Source organism: Delphinapterus leucas, chromosome 17 (genome assembly GCF_059928025.1).
Source record: "Delphinapterus leucas isolate spDelLeu-1000000601 "Yukka" chromosome 17, BTC_Dleu_Yukka2, whole genome shotgun sequence".
In the NCBI taxonomy this organism is placed as follows: Eukaryota; Metazoa; Chordata; class Mammalia; order Artiodactyla; family Monodontidae; genus Delphinapterus; species Delphinapterus leucas.
The window spans coordinates 15,350,583-15,372,824 of NC_143145.1; the positions used below are offsets into that span (position 1 = coordinate 15,350,583).

A 22,242-nucleotide genomic window follows, 5' to 3' on the forward strand; every position below is an offset into this window, starting at 1 on the left:
GTGTGGGGCACGAGGGGCTGAGCTAAGATGTGGTATTGGGGGAGCTGGGTGGCTTCCAGCAGCTACCTCATTCGATGGGGTGGTGCCTTCTTGTGAAGCAGATCTGGTCCATGGGAATGTGAATCATCCTTATCTTCCCTCAGCCTCAGTCCTCAAGGATTGGAGGTTCCTCTATCTGAGTGTGTCTGCCTATATGTGTTTAATTATTTCTTTGCTCCAAGACAAAGCTTGAAATGGAATTTGCCATAAACTTATATGAAGGGAATGAGACCCACCTGCTCTGTTTTTCAAAGGGTTTATTTTTAGTCTCTTCAGCGGTTGCCCCACAGAAGCTCTTTAAGGAAGATGTTTTCTTCCTGCTAATTCAAGTGTTGACTGTTTTCTCTAGGTCTGAGTCCAGTTTCCTGACTGAAGGACTTTTGTCAGTTATAAAGTGTTTATTTTTCCCTTTGGGTAAAAGGAAAGAAAAATGCAAGTTTCTATCAGTCACCAGTAGAGAAGTAGCTGGAAGTTTTGCTATTCAGTCCTAGCAGACTTGTCTTATCATGGTCCCATTATTGTCCCAGAGCCCAGAACTAAGAGGGGTAGGTAGAAGGTGGTCTGGGAGCCTGCAGAATCACTGATACCTCTCAGACTCAGCCTCAGGTTAGAAACTAACTTATTCATCTTTGGGTCTCCAGCTCTGAGCACAGGGATGATGGTGCTGACCAGGAAATGCCTTTCGGATACAAGAATGGATGAATGAATGAATGAATACATTTAAAATTTTCTAGTTGGATTGGTTTCTATGTATCCTGACACCTACGGCAAAAAGTCAGTCCCTTGATCCCGAGTTGCAAATATATAGACAGTATCCTACAGTATACAGAGCACTCCCACACTCACTGTTTGTGATCGAGGTCCCCGGGGGCACTCTGAAGCTTGGAGGAAAAGCGCCTCCCAGCTCCACTCTGGTTGAAGAGCCTGAGTCTTGGGGACATTTAAGGACATATATTCAGAAAGCAGCTGAATCAAGACCAAAAATCCATCTCTGTAGAATCTCCCGTCAGTTAGGTGAGTAATAGGGCAAATTGTATCTTCAACCATGCTTGCTCAAAAGGTAGCAAATGCTACTGAAATGGAGAGCATAACATTAAATCACACTTTCAAGTCAGCAAAGATATTTGGGAACAGGGTAGGGAAGGAATAGGATGATATAGTCTGTTTTGAGAGAATCCAGAGAAGTACTTAAGTTGATTACAATTGAGAAGGGGAGAGTTGTGGAACAGATACTTCTTAAAATTTGCAATACTACCATAATCCAAAGGTCATCCAGGGTAAACTTGGAACATGTTTTTCATTTTCCTTACTCATCTTTCCGTATTAATTGATAAATACTTCCAGAGTATACACCCCATCTAGTGTACAGGAGAAAATGGTCTCATTTTAAAAATGGGTTTTATTGTATAAATTACTGATCTTTTCTTATTCTTTTTGTTTAACTATAATTTAGTGGGGTTTTTTTTTCTGATTACCATGTTACAGATGTTTATTTTAGAAAGTTGGGGAAAAAAATAGAAAAGCATTAAAGAACTTAAAGATCACCAGTAGTCCCACCATGGAGAGCATTTTTTTTTTTGTAATTCTATTTTTAGGTATTTATTTTATTTTATTTTACTGGAGTATCGTTGATTTACAACGTTGTGCCAATCTCTGCTGTACAGCAGAGTGACTCAGTTATACACATAAATGCATTCTTTTTTTAATATTCCTTTCTCTTATGGTTTATCCCAGACTGGATATAGTTCATTGTGCTATACAGTAGGATCTTGTTGTTTATCCATTCTAAATGTAATAGTTCTGAGAGGAATACTTTTGAAATTGAGGGTAACCATTAGTTAGATCCATTAAACTTGTAACCTGCCATCACTGATCAAGCGCGCTTTTACTATTGCTGCAAAAAACCGCGTGCCCTCCAAGTGTCACGTAGCCTAAACCACAAGATGTTTGCCCTAGTTGCTTTTCAGGAACTTGTAGTCAGTTGGAGCTTGAGCTGGTAAGATTGGTTAGGACCACTGACCCTCCAACGGGGCATGCATGAATGTCCACTTGGTGACCTTTTGACCTCAGAGGACCAAAAACTCTACCCTCAGAACATGTTAATGCACCCATTTGCTGAACACGAGTCCCATGAAAAAGCATGTAACTTAGCTACACCTGCGCAGAATGGCGATTACCTCACCTTTTCCTTGTCCCCAATCACTGTGCCCCTTGCTCCCCATGCCTCAGATTTACCCATAAATGTCCCAAGCCCCTCACCTTCCGGGAGGTGGATCTGAGACTAGTTCTCCCATCTCCTGGCTTAGCTGCCTCGTGAATAAATCCTTTTCTCTGCTGCAAACCTTGGTGTCTCAGCGTTTGGCTTGCTGCACGTCTGGGCAAACGAACCTAGTTCGGTAACACTGTTAAGGTGGTGTTGTATCTACCTCCCAAATTTTATCCTCTCACCCACATCCCATCCACTAACCGCCCCAGTTCTCATCAGCCTAGGGGGAGCCCTGGAGCCACTGTAGGAAGAAACCCATCTTTCCTTCTCTCCACATTGTAGTTCCCTCTTTAGAGAGGACATATTTGCTAAGGCTTGAGGAAAGTGCAAGGTGACCAACTTGTGTTCTGATTCATCAAGGACTTTCTGGTGTTAGTCTTGAAAGCCCCACATCTCAGGAATGCTTCAGCCCAGGCAAACTGAGTTGGTGGGTTTCTCTCTGTCTCCTCCTCCCACCCCATTAGCAGACAGGAAGAGCATGTACTCCTCCACTGGAGGGCTGGTGAGAGGCTAGGCATTCGGCAGCCACACTGCTCTGCTGGGCAAGGTCAGGGTGCTCATTCATGGCAGTGCTCTTGCCTCTTGTTGCATCTGTGCCCAGGCACAGAGAGCCTCATGATCTCACCATTCTCTGGCTTCCTTAGCAGCGCCTAAAGCAAAAAAGCAAGAGGTAGGTTGGTTAATAAGTTCATCCTACCATACTGGCCCATCTACCTTCCGTGCAGGGCAGGGCAGGGGGATGATTTACTGGAAAACCACGACTGTAAGCAAGTTATGGGGACCTTGCTGTTGTTGATGAAACTGATTCTCTTGTCCCTATTTGGCTCCTGTGTCTATTGTCAACTGGCTACAGCCCAGAGGGAAGGGGAATGAGTGATGTGTGGTCCCAATCTCCAGCACAACGGTGTGCCCTGATGGACACACCCCTTGAAAGTAATGAGAAGACTCAGGTTTGGGGTGTGGATGCTAGGCTGGGCTTCAGAATAAGTTGGCTCATTGTATTGTTACCTACAGCTAGTATTTCTGAGCACGAACTGGGTGCTTTGTACAATGGAAAATGGGAAATATGAGAAAGATTTTTCTTTGCAGGAGAAGCCAGTTGGAAAATGAGTGCATTGAGTTAATGACTTGTGACCTTTACAACCAGCTGGTGAATTTCTGTGGGTAGGCAGGGTGTGGCTGGGGTTGGCAGCTCTAGCTCACTGAAGGCTGCGTCAAGTTCGAAGATGAGGTGTCTAACTACACCCAGCCTTGGCAGTTGTGAGACAGGTGTGTCAGTCTTTACTCTCTTCACCTACTTGCCCCTCTTTGGCATTGTTGGCCCCCCCCATTCCCCTCTTACCCCACTCCTTAGACACCAAATACCATTTTTCAGGAGCTCTCTCATGTTTGAACAACTCTTCTCATCAAAATTGATGCAACCTTGGCAGCTTCTTACAAAACTAAACATACTCTTACTATATGATCCAGCAATCATGTTCCTTGGTATTTATCCCCCAAAGCTGAAAACTTATGTCCACGCAAAACCCCCCACACAGAAGTTTATACCAGCTTTATTTGTAATTGCCCAAACTTGGAAGCAACCAAGATGTCCCTCAGTAGGTGAGCGGATAAATAGACTGGGGTACATCCAGATAATGGAATATTATTCACTGCTGAAAAGAAGTGAGCTATCAAGCCATGAAAAGACAGAGGAAACTTAAATTCATGTTACTGAGTGGAGGAAGGAAGTCAGTCTGAAAAGACTACATACTGTATGATTCCTGCTATATGACATTCCGGAAAAGGCAAAACTCTGGAGACATTAAAAAGAGCAGTGGTGGGCTTCCCTGGTGGCGCAGTGGTTGAGAGTCCGCCTGCCGATGCAGGGGACACGGGTTCGTGCCCCGGTCCGGGAAGATCCCACGTGCCGCGGAGCGGTTGGGCCCGTGAGCCATGGCCGCTGAGCCTGCGGCCTGAGAGTATGCAGAGGTGAATAAGGCACGATGACAAGTACATATTGATTGCAGGGCCAGATAAAATGTGTCTGGATCATAGGAGAGGTCCAAACAAAGTATACCGGGGTTTGGCAGAAGGAAAGGTGGGGAGGACCAAATGAGCAGAGCATCATGTACTTCTGAGCGCGTTGTAAACTGACACTAATGCAAATTGACTTCTACTTTGTGGCCACTGTTGCTGCCTCTACATGCCTGGATCCTAACTGCTAAAACTCCAGCCGAGCTTCCTGAGTCAAAGGAAGTTGAGGGCCACCTGGGTGTTTCCTATAGAGCCCCAGGTGGAATCTTAGGAGCTGTAATTGGTTCTGGTGAAGGAGCTCAGGAAAGCCATAAAAATGATTCACCACAATCTGAATCGTGTTGTTTTATTGAAAATCACTTGGCTTACAGTTAGCAAGCAGTTTCATTAAATCATCATAAACATCACAAAGACTGGTACAGGCAGAAAATTAGATAATTCTTTAGGGAGAACATAGTCTATATCCAGTATATTATAATGTAATTATGCAGCCAGCAGAAATTCTCTCTACCGTGTATTAGAAGGAGTGAAAACAACGTCAAAAACACCACCACATATGTTGACCTTCTAATAGCTACTCATGACATCATCCACATTTGTAATTCTAGTGCTATAGAAATCTGCTGAATTTCTAAAGCCATGGTTAAGATTTCCCAGGCAGACACCTGGTTTGGAATAAAATAGCACCAGACTCCCCAGCAAAGTCCCTGTGTTCTACACGTGTGTTGACATCTCTAATTGCAGGTTAAAAAAAAAAAAAAACAACTGGAATAAGGAGAGAAGATGGTTTAAAACCAAACAGAACTTCATTGTAATTAGCTATGGAGTCCTAATTTTTTGATCTGTAAATTGCAAATAATCATACCCAAATGTGGAAAGCATTACTACTATTCACCAACATCTGGTTCTCCTCTGCCTCTGAGTACAGGGTGGGGGGATTATAGTTCCCTGCTCCTTTGAATTTGGGCATGTCCACATGACTCATTTTGGCCAATGAGGTGTGAGTGGCAGTGTCCTGTATTACTTCTTATGGAAGGCAGTGTTGGAGTCTCATTGCCCTGTTTTCCTGGCCGCATATTGTGGAGTTAGTGTTGATATGGAGGGTCCATATGACCAAAGCAGCCTAGGATCCCGGGCAACATGTGGAGAGTTGTTCAGACCCAAAGCCAAATCTGTGAGTGAGAAAAATTATTAACATCAACCTCAGAGATGTGGGAGGTTGTTTGCTACTATAATATATCCTAGGTTATCTTGATCATAGACTCTTCATAGGGTCGTCATATGGATTAAAGAAGATTATCTATGAAAATATCTAGTATTCCAGCTGCAACAAAGAGCTGCTACTGTTAGTATTATGTATTAATGAAGCACAGAGAAACACTTAAAAGGTGAGGTTTGGGCTTCCCTGGTGGTGCAGTGATTGAGAGTCCGCCTGCCGATGCAGGGGACACGGGTTCGTGCCCCGGTCCGGGAAGATCCCACATGCCACGGAGCGGTTGGGCCCGTGAGCCATGGCCTCTGAGCCTGCGCGTCCGGAGCCTGTGCTCTGCAACGGGAGAGGCCACAACAGTGAGAGGCCCGCGTCCCGCAAAAAAAAAAAAAAGGGTGAGGTTTTCAACAAATGGTGCTGGGAAAACTGACTACATGCAAAAGCATGAAGTTGGACCCTTACCTAACATCATATACAAAAATTAATTCAGAATGTTTCAGAGTCCTAAACATAAGAACTAAAACTATAAAACTCTTAGAAGAAAATGTAAGATAAAAGCTTCATGACATTGATAATGATTTCTTGGATATAACATCAAAGGCACAGGCAAAAAAAGAAATGATAGACAAATTGGACTTCATCAAAATTTTAAAAATTTGTGTGTCAAAAGACACTATCAACAGAGTAAAAAAGCAAGCCACAGAGAGAAAATATTTGCAAATCACATCTCTGGTAAAGTATTAATGTTTACCTTCTGTTACCAAGCAGGAAAGAGAAAATAGATATTTGGTAAGTAGCTAGCAGTTTCTGGGATGGTTGAGTGCCTCCACCCTGCCTGTTTCTTCACATAATTTCCAAATCTAAGTTCTATGAGTTCTATGCCTGGTTTATAAAGAGCTCAGTTAAATGTTTGCACTCCAGAAGTTGTTTTCTGCATTAGGGTGGGGGGATTTCTACTGTAAGAAGTGGCAAAATGAGAAAAGAAAATTGAAAATATCTGTGGAGAGCATGGATGAGAGATGCCAGCTACATTCTCTAACCATCAAACGCAGTGGTTCAATTAAAAAGAGAGGCTCAAACATGCATCCACACTGTTGTGTGTAAGATACTTGAAAGGTTTTAGGGGACCTGGATGGACCCCTAGGACATGGATGGACCTTAAAAAAATCTCTGAGGAATTTTCTGACTGGAGGCGGCCCCACCCACTTTAAATCAATCAGTAGGCAGCTGCTTATAAAGGAGAGAGCAGGAGGGCAGGGGCGGGGCGTGCGGCAGGAGGGAGGAGACTGGGCTTGGATCTTAGATCTGTTACAAATGAGCTGGACGATCTTGGAAGTCCCTGCAGCTGTTTCCTGTCTACAATGTGAGGCTGTTGAGAAAAATCGGTGAGAAGATACATGTATTACTTTGTAATCTATAACAGCACACAGCGAACATTAGTTATTTGTTACTTAAATAATAAGCTCTCATTAATTTGGATACTATGACATAGAAGACAGTATATTAGACATTTTATAATCCTCTACCTCTATCCCCAGTAGAGGTCCACTACCCACAACCACAAATGCCCAAACACAGACAATCCTAATAAGGTGGGTATTAGCTTCATTTTACAGATCAGAAAGACAGGATTCACAGCTGTTGAGTAACTTGCTCAAGGTCACACAGCTAGTGTCTACACCCAAGTTTCAGTGCTTTTATCTCAGTCTCCAAAGCCCATTTTTCTTTCCACTAGTACAACAATTCAGTGAAAAATAGAGAGTGCTCTTTTCTCAGATTGCCCTTTATAAACTAGGGAGAGGAGAGACACAGGTTTTCTCCTGAATTGGAAGGAACTACTGCTGTGTTAAAGGAAAGCTGAATTTAAGAGGCTTATTTGGAAACTCCTGAGGCAGAAATGTGAGAGGAAGTGGCAGGGTCTTTTCATAACCAGCTCCCAACACACCTCATCCATTGTGCTTGAGAGGATTTTAATGAGTCAGGGAGGGACTGAACGATCCTTCCTTTTTTTCCTGAGTCAATTGTTGCTTGAGAGGCTGAACAACAAATGGAAACATCTTGTTCCAGAGAGAAAAGCGTCTGTGGAGCCTCCTTACTTCATATACCATAATCATCCCACCGACTTTCAAAGCTCTGCTGAAGTGGCTTTCAGGTTGGGCTGAATTAAAATGCTGGAGTGATATTCGATATAGTAGACAGAATAATGCTTCCCTCGGCTAAAAAATTCCATGTACTAATCCCTAGAACCTGTGCATATGTTACTTTACATGGCAGTAGGGTCTTTGCAGATGCGATAGTTAAGGACCTTGAGGTAGGGAGATTATCCTGGATTATCTGGGTGGGTCCAATGTACCCACTTGGGTCCGTAAAAGCAAGAACATTTCTGGCTATAGTCAGAGAGAGGTGTGACCACAAAAGAAAGGCACAGAGGGATGTAAACTTGCTGGCTTTGAAGATGGAGGAAGGGGCCACAAGCCAAGGAATGCAGGCAGCCTCTAGAAACTGGAAAAGGCAAAAAAACAGATCCTCCCCTAGGGTTTCCAGGAGGGAAGGTAGGTCTGATGATATCTTGATTTTAGCTCAGTGAGGTCCGTGATGAACTTCTGACCTACAGAACTGTATGATAAATTTGTGTTGTTTTAATCCACTGGGCTTGTTGTAGTCTGTTACAGAATCAATACAAAATAAATACACTTGGGAGTATTATTGGTTGAAAGTTTCTTAGTCCATGTGCCAGAACATTTCTAAAACATAGGTCTGATCATCTTTCCTCACTTCTAGATACAACTAGACTCCACATACTGCTGATTCCACCTGTAGAAATGATACTTATGACAGTAGCTACTATCCTTTGAGGACTGGCTTCATGCCAGGCACAAGCTACACATTTTACATACTTTTTCTACAATCTACACGACTCTTGCTAAGTAGGTAATAATTCCTTTCTTTCAGATGAAAAATTAAGACCCAGAGATTGTGACCTGCCCAGGTAGAAATGACACAGCCAGGATTCAAATTTCCCTGTCCTCTCTGGCAGGCATCTTGGGTGCCAGAGATGGGGGTGAAGGTTGGGGAACCTCAGCAATGTTCCAGAGTCTGCTCTTCCTCTCCATCTCCATGGCTGTGGCCCTGACACAGGTCCTCATCTCCCACCAGGGTTTTGACTACTGCTTCCTAAAATGTCCCCAGCCTCTGGATCTCATCTTCATCAATCCATCATGCACTGCAGGCAGAGCAACTTCTCCAATACCTAGACTGGTTCTTGCCACTTCTCTGTTTAAATTCTTCCAGGGGTCCCCACTTTCTGCTGCATAAAGTCCAACCTTCTTGGCTTGGCATTCAAAGCCATTCATAATCTGTGAGTACAGTCCATCCCACTCCATGCTACAGACCCATCAACGCTCATTTTGCCCCAGAATATGCCATGGTCTTTTCATCACAGTATATATGAACTTCCTTATGTGATAGACAAGGAAAGTATAGATCAGAGATGTGAAGTTAGCTGCCTTAGGTCACACAGCTTGTATAAAGTAGAGTCAATACTAGACCCCCAATTCCCCATTAGACCACCCTGGAGCCTTAGAGAGATCATCTCTGATCCCTCCTCTTCCCTCCTCTGCCACAATTACTGAGTGAAAATAATCATCCTCTCTTGTGGGAAGGACTGCAGTACCTCCAGTCTGTTCTCCATGTGGAATAAAAATCTAGTCATTCTTTTCTACTGCTTAAAAATCCTTTGCTATCCACTGCCCTTAAAATGAAGACTGAAGCCGTTAAGGGTGTGGGCCCTTAGATGACCTTCCAGCCCCTTCTCAGGGTCCTTTGCCTCTCACTTGGTACCCACCGTCTTTTAGACCACTTCATGTGCCTCACTCCCTCCCGCCTCAGGGCCTTTGCACATGCTATTTTCCTCTGTCTAGCGTGCTCTTCTTCCTCTCCATCTTTCTTCCTTATCTTTTATCTCCCTTCAGTCATTACTTCCCTAGGAAGCCTTCCTGACGGCCAGACTGGCTACGGGTCCTCCTTTAGATGGTCTTTCTGCTCCCAGTACTTTGCCCCTATTCGATCCATCAGTCTGTATTTATCTGTGTGTGATTATTTGATTAATATCTTCTGTCTATCAAACCCTATGCTCCTTTAGAGCAAAGATTTAGTTTATCTGACTGTGTACTTTTGAGACCCTAGAGTTAATCACAGCAGTTGGAACAAGGATGGAACTCAACAATTAGCTGTTGAATGAATAAATTCCCCAGCTGTGAAGTCAATCCCAATTTCCATTTATGTGTATTTTTGAGGGAAAAGAGCAAGAAAGGCACCAACTGTTTCAACTACTGGAGACACAGAATTGGATATCATGTCCTGTGAGTTGCTTGGTGTTGTTGCTGGCATTAATTATGTTTTGCTTAGTTGGTTTGGGAGGAAAGATTCAAATGTTGTTAACAAAACAAAACAAAACAAAACAAAACCACTCTGAACCAAAGTTAGGCAGCAAGAACAACTCTAATCCGTCAAATGAATAGATTTAAATTAGTCCCATTTAAGGACACAAGTAGGGACTCATGACAACTTCTTGGGAAATGGGTTTTCTGCTTCAAAATCTTTTTAATTCTTAAGCATAGTATCTTTAGGGTCAGGGCTGCACAATTAGGCCTAGAACATTATTTTATTTTTTTATACACAGGATAGGCCATGAGCAATAACCTATGTGTAGAACACCAGACAGAGCTGATTCCTAAATTATGCTTGCTTACCCCTTCTTCTGGCACATTTCTTATGATACCATCCGATCTGAAAGTGTTTCAAATACTTTTGCTAAAGGCTTTTCAGCATTCCAACATCTTTTGACATAAAAGTAAATTTGATGAGCTCTATTTAACTTAGAAGAATTTTCAATGTTTAGCTTGTATTTATTGTGGATTTGAACAATGTACATTGTTTTGTTGACCTGACTTGTCGTTTTACTGTCCAGAATCCAGAAGAAAGTATAATACCTTCCTTCCAAATCTGTCCTAAAGTAATGCTGTTCTTTTCCTTTTCAACGTCACCATAAATGTATGTTGTGCTTTTTCCTAAACCTCATCCATGAAACACATTCCTTACTTAGTGCTCTAGAAAATATTTTCCTAAGTCAATTTGAGGTCACCATTGATTACTATGGGGTAAAGGAGCCATTATTTCATCCTGCCCATGGACAAAACCATGACTTAAGGCTTTTAAATTGGAAAGGTAGTGGCAAGGGTTGGGGTAGGGCAGGACTACTCCTCTCCCATCTCCTCCAAGAAGAGCTGATCTGTCCTTAGACATAGGGAGTGGCTCTTGGGCCCTCTGGGTTTATCCTCTTAGCAGCCTGCACAGTGCCTGCACAGAGCATACATTCTTATACATTTACAGATGAGGAAGAAGGGAGGAGTAGTGGAAAGGGAAGGTCTGGGTCCTCCATGACCCTCTACGACGAGCCCACAACGATCCTTCGGCTGATGGCTCCCGGCAAGGTATAGATGAAGAGGACCAGGAAGACGATGAGGACGATCAGAATGAAACCAATGATGATGTACTTCTTGTAATTCCTCCAGATGAGGTGGTACAGGCACTTGAAGGGGGTCACAAACCAGGAGAAGGAGGTGTCTGGGCGCCTGAGAAGGAAGCAAGAGGAGATCAGGGAAGGGGCCATGTTGTCAACACATAGGAGTCTCAAGACCTCAGGAAGGATTTCTGACTCCCAATCTCCAGGGGCCCACAAAGAGAGGCCCGAGAACGGGCGAAGACCATGTTGCCTTGAAGCAGAAGCAAGCTAACATTTTGGGTGATAATGATTCCTCATCATTTTAAAAGTTGGTCTGGAGGAGGGCAAGAGTTTGGTTAGGACCCAGCCAGAGAACTGAGGGCCCTCTGTCCGTCCCACCCTGACCAGCTCAAGCCCTACCTCTTCCATGAAGCCCTTCCTGACTACCCCAGTCCACAATAATTCCCCTCATTCTGAATTCCTACCTCACTCATGGCTTGACTTACCCACTTTTTGAACCTAACATATGTCTTCCACACTCTGATGGTTGTCTTAGGAACCTGTGTGTTCTCTCTAAACAGACTGAAAGCTTCTGGAAGGCAGAGTTTATATCTTATATTTCTTTGGTGTTCTTCAAAGTGTTTTTTTTTTTAGTAGGTATACATTGTAGGAGTTTAATAAATAATTTTGAATTAATGAAGCACCAGTTATGTTCCTAACACTATGATAGATGAAAGGTAGGTACAGAGAAGGGACCACCTACTCATCATGAGACACTTGGAGTCCAGGCAGGGGCAGGACAAATACAATTTGAAAGAGTATTTTGTGTACACATTTCATATCTATATATGTTTACTTTTTAATTGATATATAACCATGGTTTCAATGGAATAGGGTAACACTTGCTGCTAGTAATTCTACTTCTGGAAATTTATTTTAAGGTGATAATTTATAAAGGGGAAACATTTTTATCATATTATAATAATGGAAAAAAGGTAGAAGTAAATTAAACATCCAGTTACGGGGTGGCAACCGACTCAATTATGGGTATCAAGTCTATGGACTATTCCACAGCCATTTAAAAATCCTAATTATGACAACTATGGCAACAAAGCAAAAATTTTCAGCAAAGGATAAGTGAAATATGAAGATAATTTTGTAGGCATAATTAGAGAAATAGTAGAAAAAAAATTCATGTGAAACTTATATTCCCATGAAAAAAATAGCAGAAAAAAACATATGAAATTATTCTAGAAGTGCTTATGTGGTAGTTCTATGGAAAAGTGTCCTGTCCATTTGCCAAACACTCTATAATGTTTTTGGAATATTTTTCAATTATAGAAACAAAAAGTTACACTGATTGGATGGTACCTATTAACTCCTCACTTCTCCCAGCGGGATGCTCTAGAGAAATGTTTTCATCCTCTGATATGGGGACCTCAGAGGGTCCTTCCCATTTCTGATGTCCCCATCCCCACCCCGTGACTTCACTCACTTGGGCTTGGCCAGGGGCTCTGGCTCCTTTCGGGCTTTTCCAACAGGATTTTTCTCAGCTTCTTCTGCCGTAACGAGGTGGAACTCAGCTTCAACCTTGCCCTGCACAAAGACAAACTCTCAGTTTCTAGTCACAAAGAACTTCTGGGGGCAACGCCGACCTTCTAGGAGAAGTGTTATCATGTGGGAGAATGTCAGGAAGGATTTTGACTATCCTGCTGCTTTATTTTGAGGAAATATTATCTTTTCGGTCCTGGGAGAAGCCATTTTTATGACCGACAATAAAAGCCCTGGAACGACGTTACTCTTGAGTTTTGTGAGAAGAGGGGGTCCCACGTGTACACATAGACACACAAATGCTCAGTCACATGGACTATTTCACTTGTAATCATTTAATATCTGCAGAAGTAATATGAATTACAGAAAGTAAGAATTAAAAGGGGGACTAATTACTTGAGTGGCAGAACCCTTTTGAATCTGCTACCCTCTTTCTTCTCTGTCAATGACTCTCAAGAGGAGATGGGTGGGTATGGACCTACATTCGCCAAAAGGCTTTTCTGTCATCCTTCCTTGTTTTTGTTGTCCCCTCTAAGTGTTTTAGAATTATCCTTTTATTCTAGCACTCTCTCTCCCCTTCTCTTCCCTCAGTAAGAAACAGCCTCTTTGGTTTGAAAATTATGAGTCATATGCTTCTTCAGAGCATTGTGCCAAAGATAGTGGCAGAGATGTAAGTCTTGGGTTATCAAAGGATGACACAGGATGTCTGCAAAAGGTAGGAGTTATTCTTTCTTGTTCATTCATTACTTTTGGGGACCCCCTGTATGCCAGGCACTGTTCTAGGCCCTGGGGACTTAATGATTAAGAAAAATAGGACCCTTGATCTCCTGGAGCTCCCGTTCTTGGCGGAGGAGACCCTCTCTCCTGCCTCCTTTGGTTTTGTGGATCAAAATTCAAGGTGATAGGAGGGACACAGATGTGGCTGGAGACTGCAGCATCACCAGAGTATTTTAGCCCCTATGATTGCTGTCAAAGCTTGTCTTTCTGAATCCCATATGGATGGGGCATTACCTGACTTCAGAGGCATGGTTGATTTCCTACCCCAGTAAAAAGGTCTAAGATTCTGATGAACCAATGGTCTTGTGTTAATTTACCTATACTCTCTGAAAAAGCCAGGGCTTTTTTTTTTTTTTTGCGGTACACAGGCCACTTTTGTGGCCTCTCCTATTGCGGAGCACAGGCTCCGGACGGACGAGCAGGCTCAGCGGCCATGGCTCACGAGCCCAGCCGCCCCGCGGCATGTGGGATCTTTTCGGACCAGGGCACGAACCCGTGTCCCCTGCATCGGCAGGCGGACTCCCAACCACTGCGCCACCAGGGAATCCCATGCCAGGTCTTCTTAACAAGCAAGTTTAGTTGCTGGCAGCCATGAAAATGTAATCGTGGGAGAAATTAGAGAAAAGTAGAGTATTTGGGGTGAGTTTGAAGCTGGAGAAGAGAGGCAGAGTCATGGTTGTCTGAATCAGTAAAGAAGCACAGTGGGCTTTTATTACAAGTGAAGTCATGAGTTCATATCTAGGTGGTCTCATCCATTCTTTAGACTAGTACCATGACCCGACTCAGAAGGCATTAAATTCCTATGATCCAGAAATATTCCTTTAAAATATGTATATATGTACTCTCTCTCGTTCCTATTGAGAAATTTTGGCTCCATTGGCAATGACTTGCACATAAGGCACTCAGGAAGTATTTGAAAACCAGGAAAGAAAGAATATAAAGCTTCTATCCATTCTATCACATCTATCAACAGTAGAGCAATAGTAATATAACTCTAATTGCAATGCTTTATTGAATGCCTGTTTTGTCCCAGGTTTGTTCTTTTTATCTATCATCTATCTATCATCTATATCTATCATCTATTTATTACAGTGACTAGCAAAGTAGGTCTCCTTTATATTGATAGAGAAATGAAGCCATAAAAGTCAAATAACTTTCCCAAGGTCACACAGGCAATAAGTTAACCAACTGGAATTTGAACCAAGGTCTGTAAGATTCCAAAGCTCATGCTCTTTCCATTATAGCAGGCTGCCTCCCAACTGCCTGATAATTGGACTAGAAGTTTTATGAGGACCTTCCCAGCTCTAACGTGAGATGATTCTATGACTGTCTTCATCATGGCCACCTAAAAGCATTTGTCTTCTTGGGTCTTAGTTTCCTCATCTATCAAATGGCCAGAGGCTCTTTAAAGCAACTTGGCTCTAACTTCTAGGTTTCATGAAAGGCAGAATTAGAGCCCATGGTGCCCCTGCAAGATTTCACAGCTGGAAGAAACCCAAGAAGCCAGCCCAGAACTCATGGCAGAGGGGCTTCCAATCTGCCAAAAGGGTTTATTTCCAGATGTTTTCCAGAGATGATCTGAGCGCCACTGAGCAATATATTTATACGCTGGGAGCCTCATCCAACTCCTCTATACTTGATAGAGCTTAAGAGTCACTAACCAATTGCTGGGCTCCAAAACGTTTGGAAGAGAGGACAAAAATCAACAGAGAACAAGTTAGGACGAGAGTGAAAGGATCATAGGTGTGTTCATTGCCTAACAATAAGCTCAGCCATAGTGCTGTATAACTTGCATGGTGGTATGTGAAGACATTATTCCATTTAAACCATTTGACAGCCTGGCAAAACAAATGACATTTTTATTCCCATTTTACAGCCCAGGAAACGAAGGCTTGATGATGTTTGCTAACTTGTGTTATAAAACTAAGATTTGTACCCAGGTCCTCTGATACCAAGTCCCATCCTCTGCTATTTTATGTGTCCAAGTGGCTCCTTTTTGTGGAAAAAAGCAGCAGCCTATTTATTTAACAGTGACTCAATATACCTTTTCTGAAATGTTCAAGAGGGGCCTCATAGTCATTGCCATGGCTCCAGCATTAGAATGTATTTTTGATGTTTCAAATAAAATGTTGAAAAACACACTTGCTATATAGAAACATTGTTGCACAAAAGAAGCCAAACACAAAAGAATACACGATGTGTGATTTCATTTAGCTAAAGAAGGAAATAGACATGATCAAATGATGAGGTTAGAGGTCAGGAGAGTGGTCAGGACGGGGGCAGGAGGGGTCTGGGTCACTGGAGAGGTTCTGCTTCATCGTCTAGGTGCCGATAGGAGTGTTCAGTGTGTGAAAATTCATGATTGGTGCACTCTTCTGTAATGTATACTACTCGTTTCTGTATGTAAGTATATTATATTTTAATAAATTGGTTTTAAAAAGAAAAAAAGAACATGTTTTTGACTTCCATCTAACGACTTGCCTTGGGTAGCTTAAGGAATAGTATGGCATAGCATAGCACAGGAATTGAGTGGGTACGATTTGGTGCAGACAAATTGGCATCTGAAATCGTGCTCTACCACTTACTAGCTGTATGACCTTGGGTGAGTTATGTGCCCTCTTTGAGTCTCAGTGATCTGGGATGTTAATAGCATGTACCCCATCAGATTGCTTTGAAAAATAAATGATACAACACTTATAAAGTGCTCAACTCAGTGCCTGGTGAATAGTAAACACTTAAAAAATCATAGTTGTTAACTTCAACAATATTTTATGGACAGAAACGCATAATTTCCTGAGAAGTATATTCTGCCCATTCAGAAAACTCCCAGAGAAGTCCCAAGGATGCATATTCCCACAGGAAAAAAAAAATGCTAAGAAAAAAAGGAGGCAGAGAATATGAAATTAATTCTGCCCTAGGCATAGCAGTTGTCAAGCTAATATCATGAAAAGCCTTGTCCCCGCTTCACTGCCCTGCCTGAGCGGTCACAAAGCATTTATCTGGTATCGCAGACGCAGCAGGGGAAGGTGTTTACTGACATAGTCTGGTAAACGCTGCTCCTCCTTCCGTGTCTCTCCACACAGAGGGTTCCATGTCCTATTTCAAACATCAGTATTCAACCAAGTACCAGGTAGAGGTCTTAAGCTAATAATATCCTCCAAATTTTAAATCAGAGCTAGAAAAAATGGACAGTGTGAGAGACTATCTATTAACCTAATGACATCTATGGATGGAAGAAAATGATAAGGAAAGGTCCTAAAAAGACCAGATTGGTTGTATCGCATCCATTGTTTATGGGCTTCAAACTTCACTGGGCCTGGAGGGTGGATGCTGGGGGAGGCTGAGAAGTGATTGTGTTCAGGTTGGACATGCCTTCTTTAGCAATAATTATTGCTTATTAAACACAACTGTCACTCATATGAGATGAGGCATTCTCATACATTAATGGTGGGAATGTGTACTGGTAAATCCTTTAGGAAGAGGAATATACACCTATACATACATACATACATATACATATATATATACACACACATATATGTATCTGCACACATATATATGTATGTGTGAGTGTATGTGCATTACAGTATATAGTCATACTCTGGACCTGTGAATTCCATTTCTGGGTAGCTAATTAAGGAAATAATTCAAAACTCAGATAAACCTTTAATGCACAAAGCATAGTCGTTATTCTTTTGGATGTTCAAATTGTCCTATTTTTCACAATGAGATGTTGTGTAGGAGGATATCCATATTCTCAGGAGATGCATAGGGAGTCTTTAGGGGTAAAGTGTCAGAATGTCTACAACTTACTCTTAAATGGTTCAGCCAGTGTGTGTGTGTGTGTGTGTGTGTGTGTGTGTCTGTGTGTGTGTATACTATAGCCATATATTCACATATACAGACAAAATAAATATATCAAAATGTCTACAAATATTAAATCTAGGTGGTGGGTATATGGCTGATCATTGTACTATTCTTTCAACTTTCTGCATGCTTAAATTTTTTTAATGCATGTATGTTGAGGGAAAAACACATGATTTAACTGTAGCATTTCTATTTTGAGAATACAAAGAATTAATAATATTCATAATAAAATGTAGGGGAATGCTCATTGTAACACTGAATAAAGCAAAATGAACAAGGCATTATTTTTAACATAGAATGATCACTATCATATAAAATTAACCGAAATCTATGCATATTGGGAATAACCAAAATGTTAGCAATAGTTTTCTTTGGGTGATGTGCATATGGGTGCTATTTCTTCCTTTCCACATTTTTGTGTCTTTCAAATTTCCTATAAATGCATATAATATACTTTGTCTTAAAAATGCTCTTCACATGAAAATACCTCCCCTCCTCCACTCCTGGAGAATCTGAATTTGCCACATACTATTTAGATGATTTGTCTTGTCTACCAGCTGCCTCAGCTAAGCTGTGAAATTCTGGATGGCAGAAATGTGTCTTATTGATCATTGAACCTTTAGCTGCTAGTGTACATGGCCATAGTAAATGCTGACAATTGTTTTTCACACTAACCTGGAGGCAGTTTTAGTTGTTATGCTCTTGGGACTTACCTGGGCTACCTAACTGTAGACTTGCGAGATTAACCTGTAAAAGAAACTTCCTGATCTCCATCTTCTAAAGGAGTGATTTCTTTGAAGGTTGCTTTTAGTAGGATAATGCATATAAAATGCATAATGCAATGTGTTTCATGAAGAACATGTTCAATACATATTCCCTTTCCTTCTCCAAGGGGTACCCATTCTTTTGCAATTCCACTGGAGCTGTTTTTCACTTACTATCCATATTCCACACTAGGAGCTGCGTGATCCAAATGTCTAAATTACACTGCTTGTGTGTACAGATAAGCAGCTTTAAAAATAAGCCTGGCAGGTGGCAGTGCCCATAAACAAATCCCTCCTGGCTGCTGGTAATTGGAATAAGATGACAATGATGTTCTGACTGCTGGCTTCAAGGCACGGGAGGGGAGTTCATGCAGAGTTGGAATTAGAGAATGTCTTTGCTGGAAACACACCTTGGAGGCACCCAGTCCAAACTACTCATTTTATAGACATGGAAACTATAAAAATTAATGAACAGAAACTTCAATTAAAATAGAGTTGAGAGACCCGAAAGGGGAGCTCTCATGCCCTATGCTGATAGCAGAGCCTAATAGGAAGAAGAAAGACTTTCTCTTCTCACCTGGCAAGAGCTCAGCCAATGAGAGACAGTCACGGCTCAGTCAGTGAAAAGCCATGGACTCTGTTAACTATAGCACTCCCAACTTCCTTTCCCCCTCTATTAAAGAGTTCTTTCCATTTTTGCTGGGGATTTGCACATGGCTAGCCATGGTTGCAGACCTCAAATTGCAATTCTTTGTTAACTCCAAATAACCCAGTTTTTGCAGGAGAAATAACTAGCAGCGTATTGTTGGAGCATCTATCAGCACTTTATTCTTTTTTATGGCTGAATTCTATTCCACTGTATGGATATACCTGATGACATATTTAAAGCCATTTAAAAATCAAAATGGAGTAACTATGGTTCAGGCATCCAAAATGGAGCCAGGTGGGACCTCCCTGGTGGTCCAATGGTTAAGACTTGGTGTTTCCAATGCAGGGGACCCGGCTTTGATCCCTGGTCAGAGAACAAAGATTCCCCCACGTGTTGCACAGTGCAGCTAAATAAATAAATAACAAAATGGAGCCAGGTGACCATTGTGGATGCAGTTGCAGACATGTTCCTAAATCACTGGGAACTTGAATTTTATGAACTGTATCAAATTCTAGGACACTACTGGCCATCTTCAAAACAGTATCTGCTAGCAGCTGCTCCCTGAAACCTTGTAGTTTCAAAGTTTCCCCAACCCTTTTGCAACAATGTAATCATTTTGAACCCCAACCAGTTCTTGTTTAATAAGCGCCCTTACTTCTTGCCAGCTCCAATCCTAGTTCTTGACAAACAACCTGTGTAGCCTTGCCCCGTTTTGCTTTATAAGCATCCCCCATTTTGTAGTCCAACAGAACACAATTCAAATACTTCTTGAATCTGTGTCTCCCAGGCTATGGTCCTAACAAACCCCAAATAAGCACCTCTTTACTTCAATAAGGTCTCTGTTTCTGAAATTTCGGTTAACATACCACATTTTGTTTATCCATTCATCAGTTGATGGACATTTGGATGGTTCCACTTTGGGGCTATTATGAATAATGTTGCTATGAACTTTCACAACACTGCTTTTTAAAAAGGTCGCCAGGAGAGGTACAAATTATTATGTATAAAATAAGCTATAAGGATATATTGTACAACACGGGGAATATAGCCAGTATTTTATAATAACTGTAAATGGAACATAACCTTTAAGAACTGTGAATCACTATATTGTACACCTGTAACATATAATATTGTATATCAACTGTACTTCAGTTAGAAATTAATTAATTTTAATAAATAAATAAATAAAAGGTCGCCAGTGACCTCCATGCTGTTAAACCCAATCGACACTTCTCTGCTTCTTATGCAACCACCCAGGAGCATTTGACACAAAGACCCAGCTGTCCGCAAAAGACTCTCTCCTCTCTGGGTTTGTGTCTCAGCACATTTTCATTATTTTCTTCCTACATCTCTGCCTACTTCTCTTTCTCCACTTGTGACCCTCTCCCACCCATTGTCCCCATTGCAGTGAGGGACTGTTTCCTGTGTGAATCAGATCCCCTCACCTCCCTGCTAGAAACCATTCACTGGCTTCCTGTTGATCTGAGACCGAAACCTATAAACTCTTCAACATGGCGTCTGAGGGCTGCATGATCCAGCTCTGGTTTCCTCTCCACTTCATTGGCGTCACCCTCTCTTCACCCTGCTCCAATTGTGCGAGGTTTTTGCTTGTTTGTATTTTAATTCTTCCTATGCACTGAACTCATTCTCACCTCAGGGCCTTTGCCTGTGGTGTTTGCCTGGTGACAAATGCACTTCCATATTTTTCCCTATGGCTCACTACTTTTCATTCTTTAGGTCTCAACTACAAAGGTTCACAGAAAGGTCTCTAACCGCTGTATGGAGCGGGAATATCTGCCTTGGATATGCCTGAACTCAGCACTTCCCAGCCCTTGTTTTAAGAATTTGCTAGGCGGAGCAATTCTCAGAGCTCCCTGAGGGTCTGTTTCTCACACTGTAATCCTCAGTTTGGCTCAAATAAAATTCACTTTTTTCTCTTAAAAAAAAAAGAAGAATTTGCTTTCTTGGTGTGCCTGTGGGTGACTCGCTGTGCATTTGTGTGTTCATCTATTTACCCTTGTGTGTCTGTCTTTGACATTGGACTATATTATTCTCAGGGCCTATCCTTTAATAGATGCTCAATAAATATTTGTTGAATGAAATGAAGAAATAAATTACATGGAAAATAGTCAGTTAGGATCAAATGAAATAACAGAAGGGATCTGAACATATTTGGCAAACTCTGCAGGGCTATAAAAATATAATAGATGACTGCCATTATGTAATACATATATAATCACTGCCGTTTGTTTCATAGGAAAAGGAATTATGTCAAAAGGTAAGAATTTGGATTTCAGGACTTGGCATTCCCCATTTCCTGACCTCATATTACATTCTGACTGACAACTCTGACCAGTGGGCAGTTAGCTGTCCCCATGGGGATATTTCATGACTCCAGGCTGCACTCATCAGGGTTCTTCTACTTGGAGTAGACATTCTCCTTTTCTTTATCTAGAAAAGGCCTTTCATCATTCCTTGTTCTTGAAAAATCTGTGCTGTGCCCTGCTTGACCCCTCAACATCCTCAGAGGGGATTAGCTCCTCCCCTCTTCCTTCCCTGTGTCATTTTCACTTTGACTATTTCATGCAGAATGTACTGTTGATACATCTGTCCTCACTGGACTCTGAGCTGGTTGACAGCACAGGCCATGCTTACGTCATTTCTGAACCCATCCATTCATCAATCAAGTCACTGACTGAGCATCTATTATGTGCTAAGCCGTGAAGCCTGGAGCGGAGTACAGAGGCTGCCACGTAGTAAAACCTCAACGCATACTTGAGGAGACTGGAAGGAAGGAGGCTGCTTGGATCCTTGTTCTTTTGATCCAGTCCCACCAGATGGGACTGAATTGAGAATGGAGGGAAGAGAAAGCTCCTAGAAAACACACTAAGACTAGACACCACGGAGTCAGGTCAGCAGCTCCCAGTTAAGTTCAAAGAAATCCTTGTCTTGTACCCATTGAGCCCATAGCACAAAGAGAGAGTGAGCAATCAGTCTCTATGCAGACCTGCTACCTGAAAGGTCCTGACTTGCGTTTGCTTTTGCCGTTGGGCACTAGGAACAGAGGGGAGAACACGCTCACCCCAAGAGGAGGACAGCAGTGAAAATAGGCCCCCTGTGCTGGCCCGGTCCCTTTCCTCACCTTCACTGAGCACTTAAGTCCTCCACCCTCCCTTACAGGGGAGTGACGAGCGGGCTGAAAGAAAGGGCAAGAGAAGCTTTCTTCCTACGATTTGTGAAAGGTCCGAGTTCCTACAGCATGTGTCACACAGTATGGACCAAGTTGGCTAGGCAAGGACAGGGGTAAATGGCTCTCCTTTCTGCTAGTATCCTCTTGAGCAAGTTTTAAAAGGATGGATCACTTTTTAAATGGAGTTTCACGTTTTGAGGGTGAAGGGATGAAGCAGTTGTATTAAAATTGTACATTAGTCAGGACTTTATGCGTAATTTCAAGAAGTGTTGAAAAAAATTAATGCCGGGGCATATGCTCAAGGTAAGAAGATAGAAACCCAGCCTGATATAGATCACTAGTAAATCAAGCATGCTGAAATATGGAAGGCACAATGCATTTATACATTTTTCAAAATTCTCGCTTCTCAA

The 22,242-nt window shown here is 42.1% G+C and overlaps 1 protein-coding gene across 1 annotated transcript in view; it reads right to left on the reverse strand.

Moving 5' to 3' along the window:
• Positions 1–9,973: 9,973 nt before the first annotated feature.
• Positions 9,974–22,242, reverse strand: part of FER1L6 (fer-1 like family member 6) — a 134,166-nt gene continuing 121,897 nt past the window's right edge. Inside the window, exons 39-40 of the mRNA XM_022554020.3 lie at positions 12,530–12,630; positions 9,974–11,164 (exon numbers count right to left, since the gene is read on the reverse strand). Coding sequence (XP_022409728.3) covers positions 10,978–11,164; positions 12,530–12,630 — 288 coding nt within the window. The 3' untranslated portion in view covers positions 9,974–10,977. The remainder of the gene's footprint in view (positions 11,165–12,529; positions 12,631–22,242) is intronic.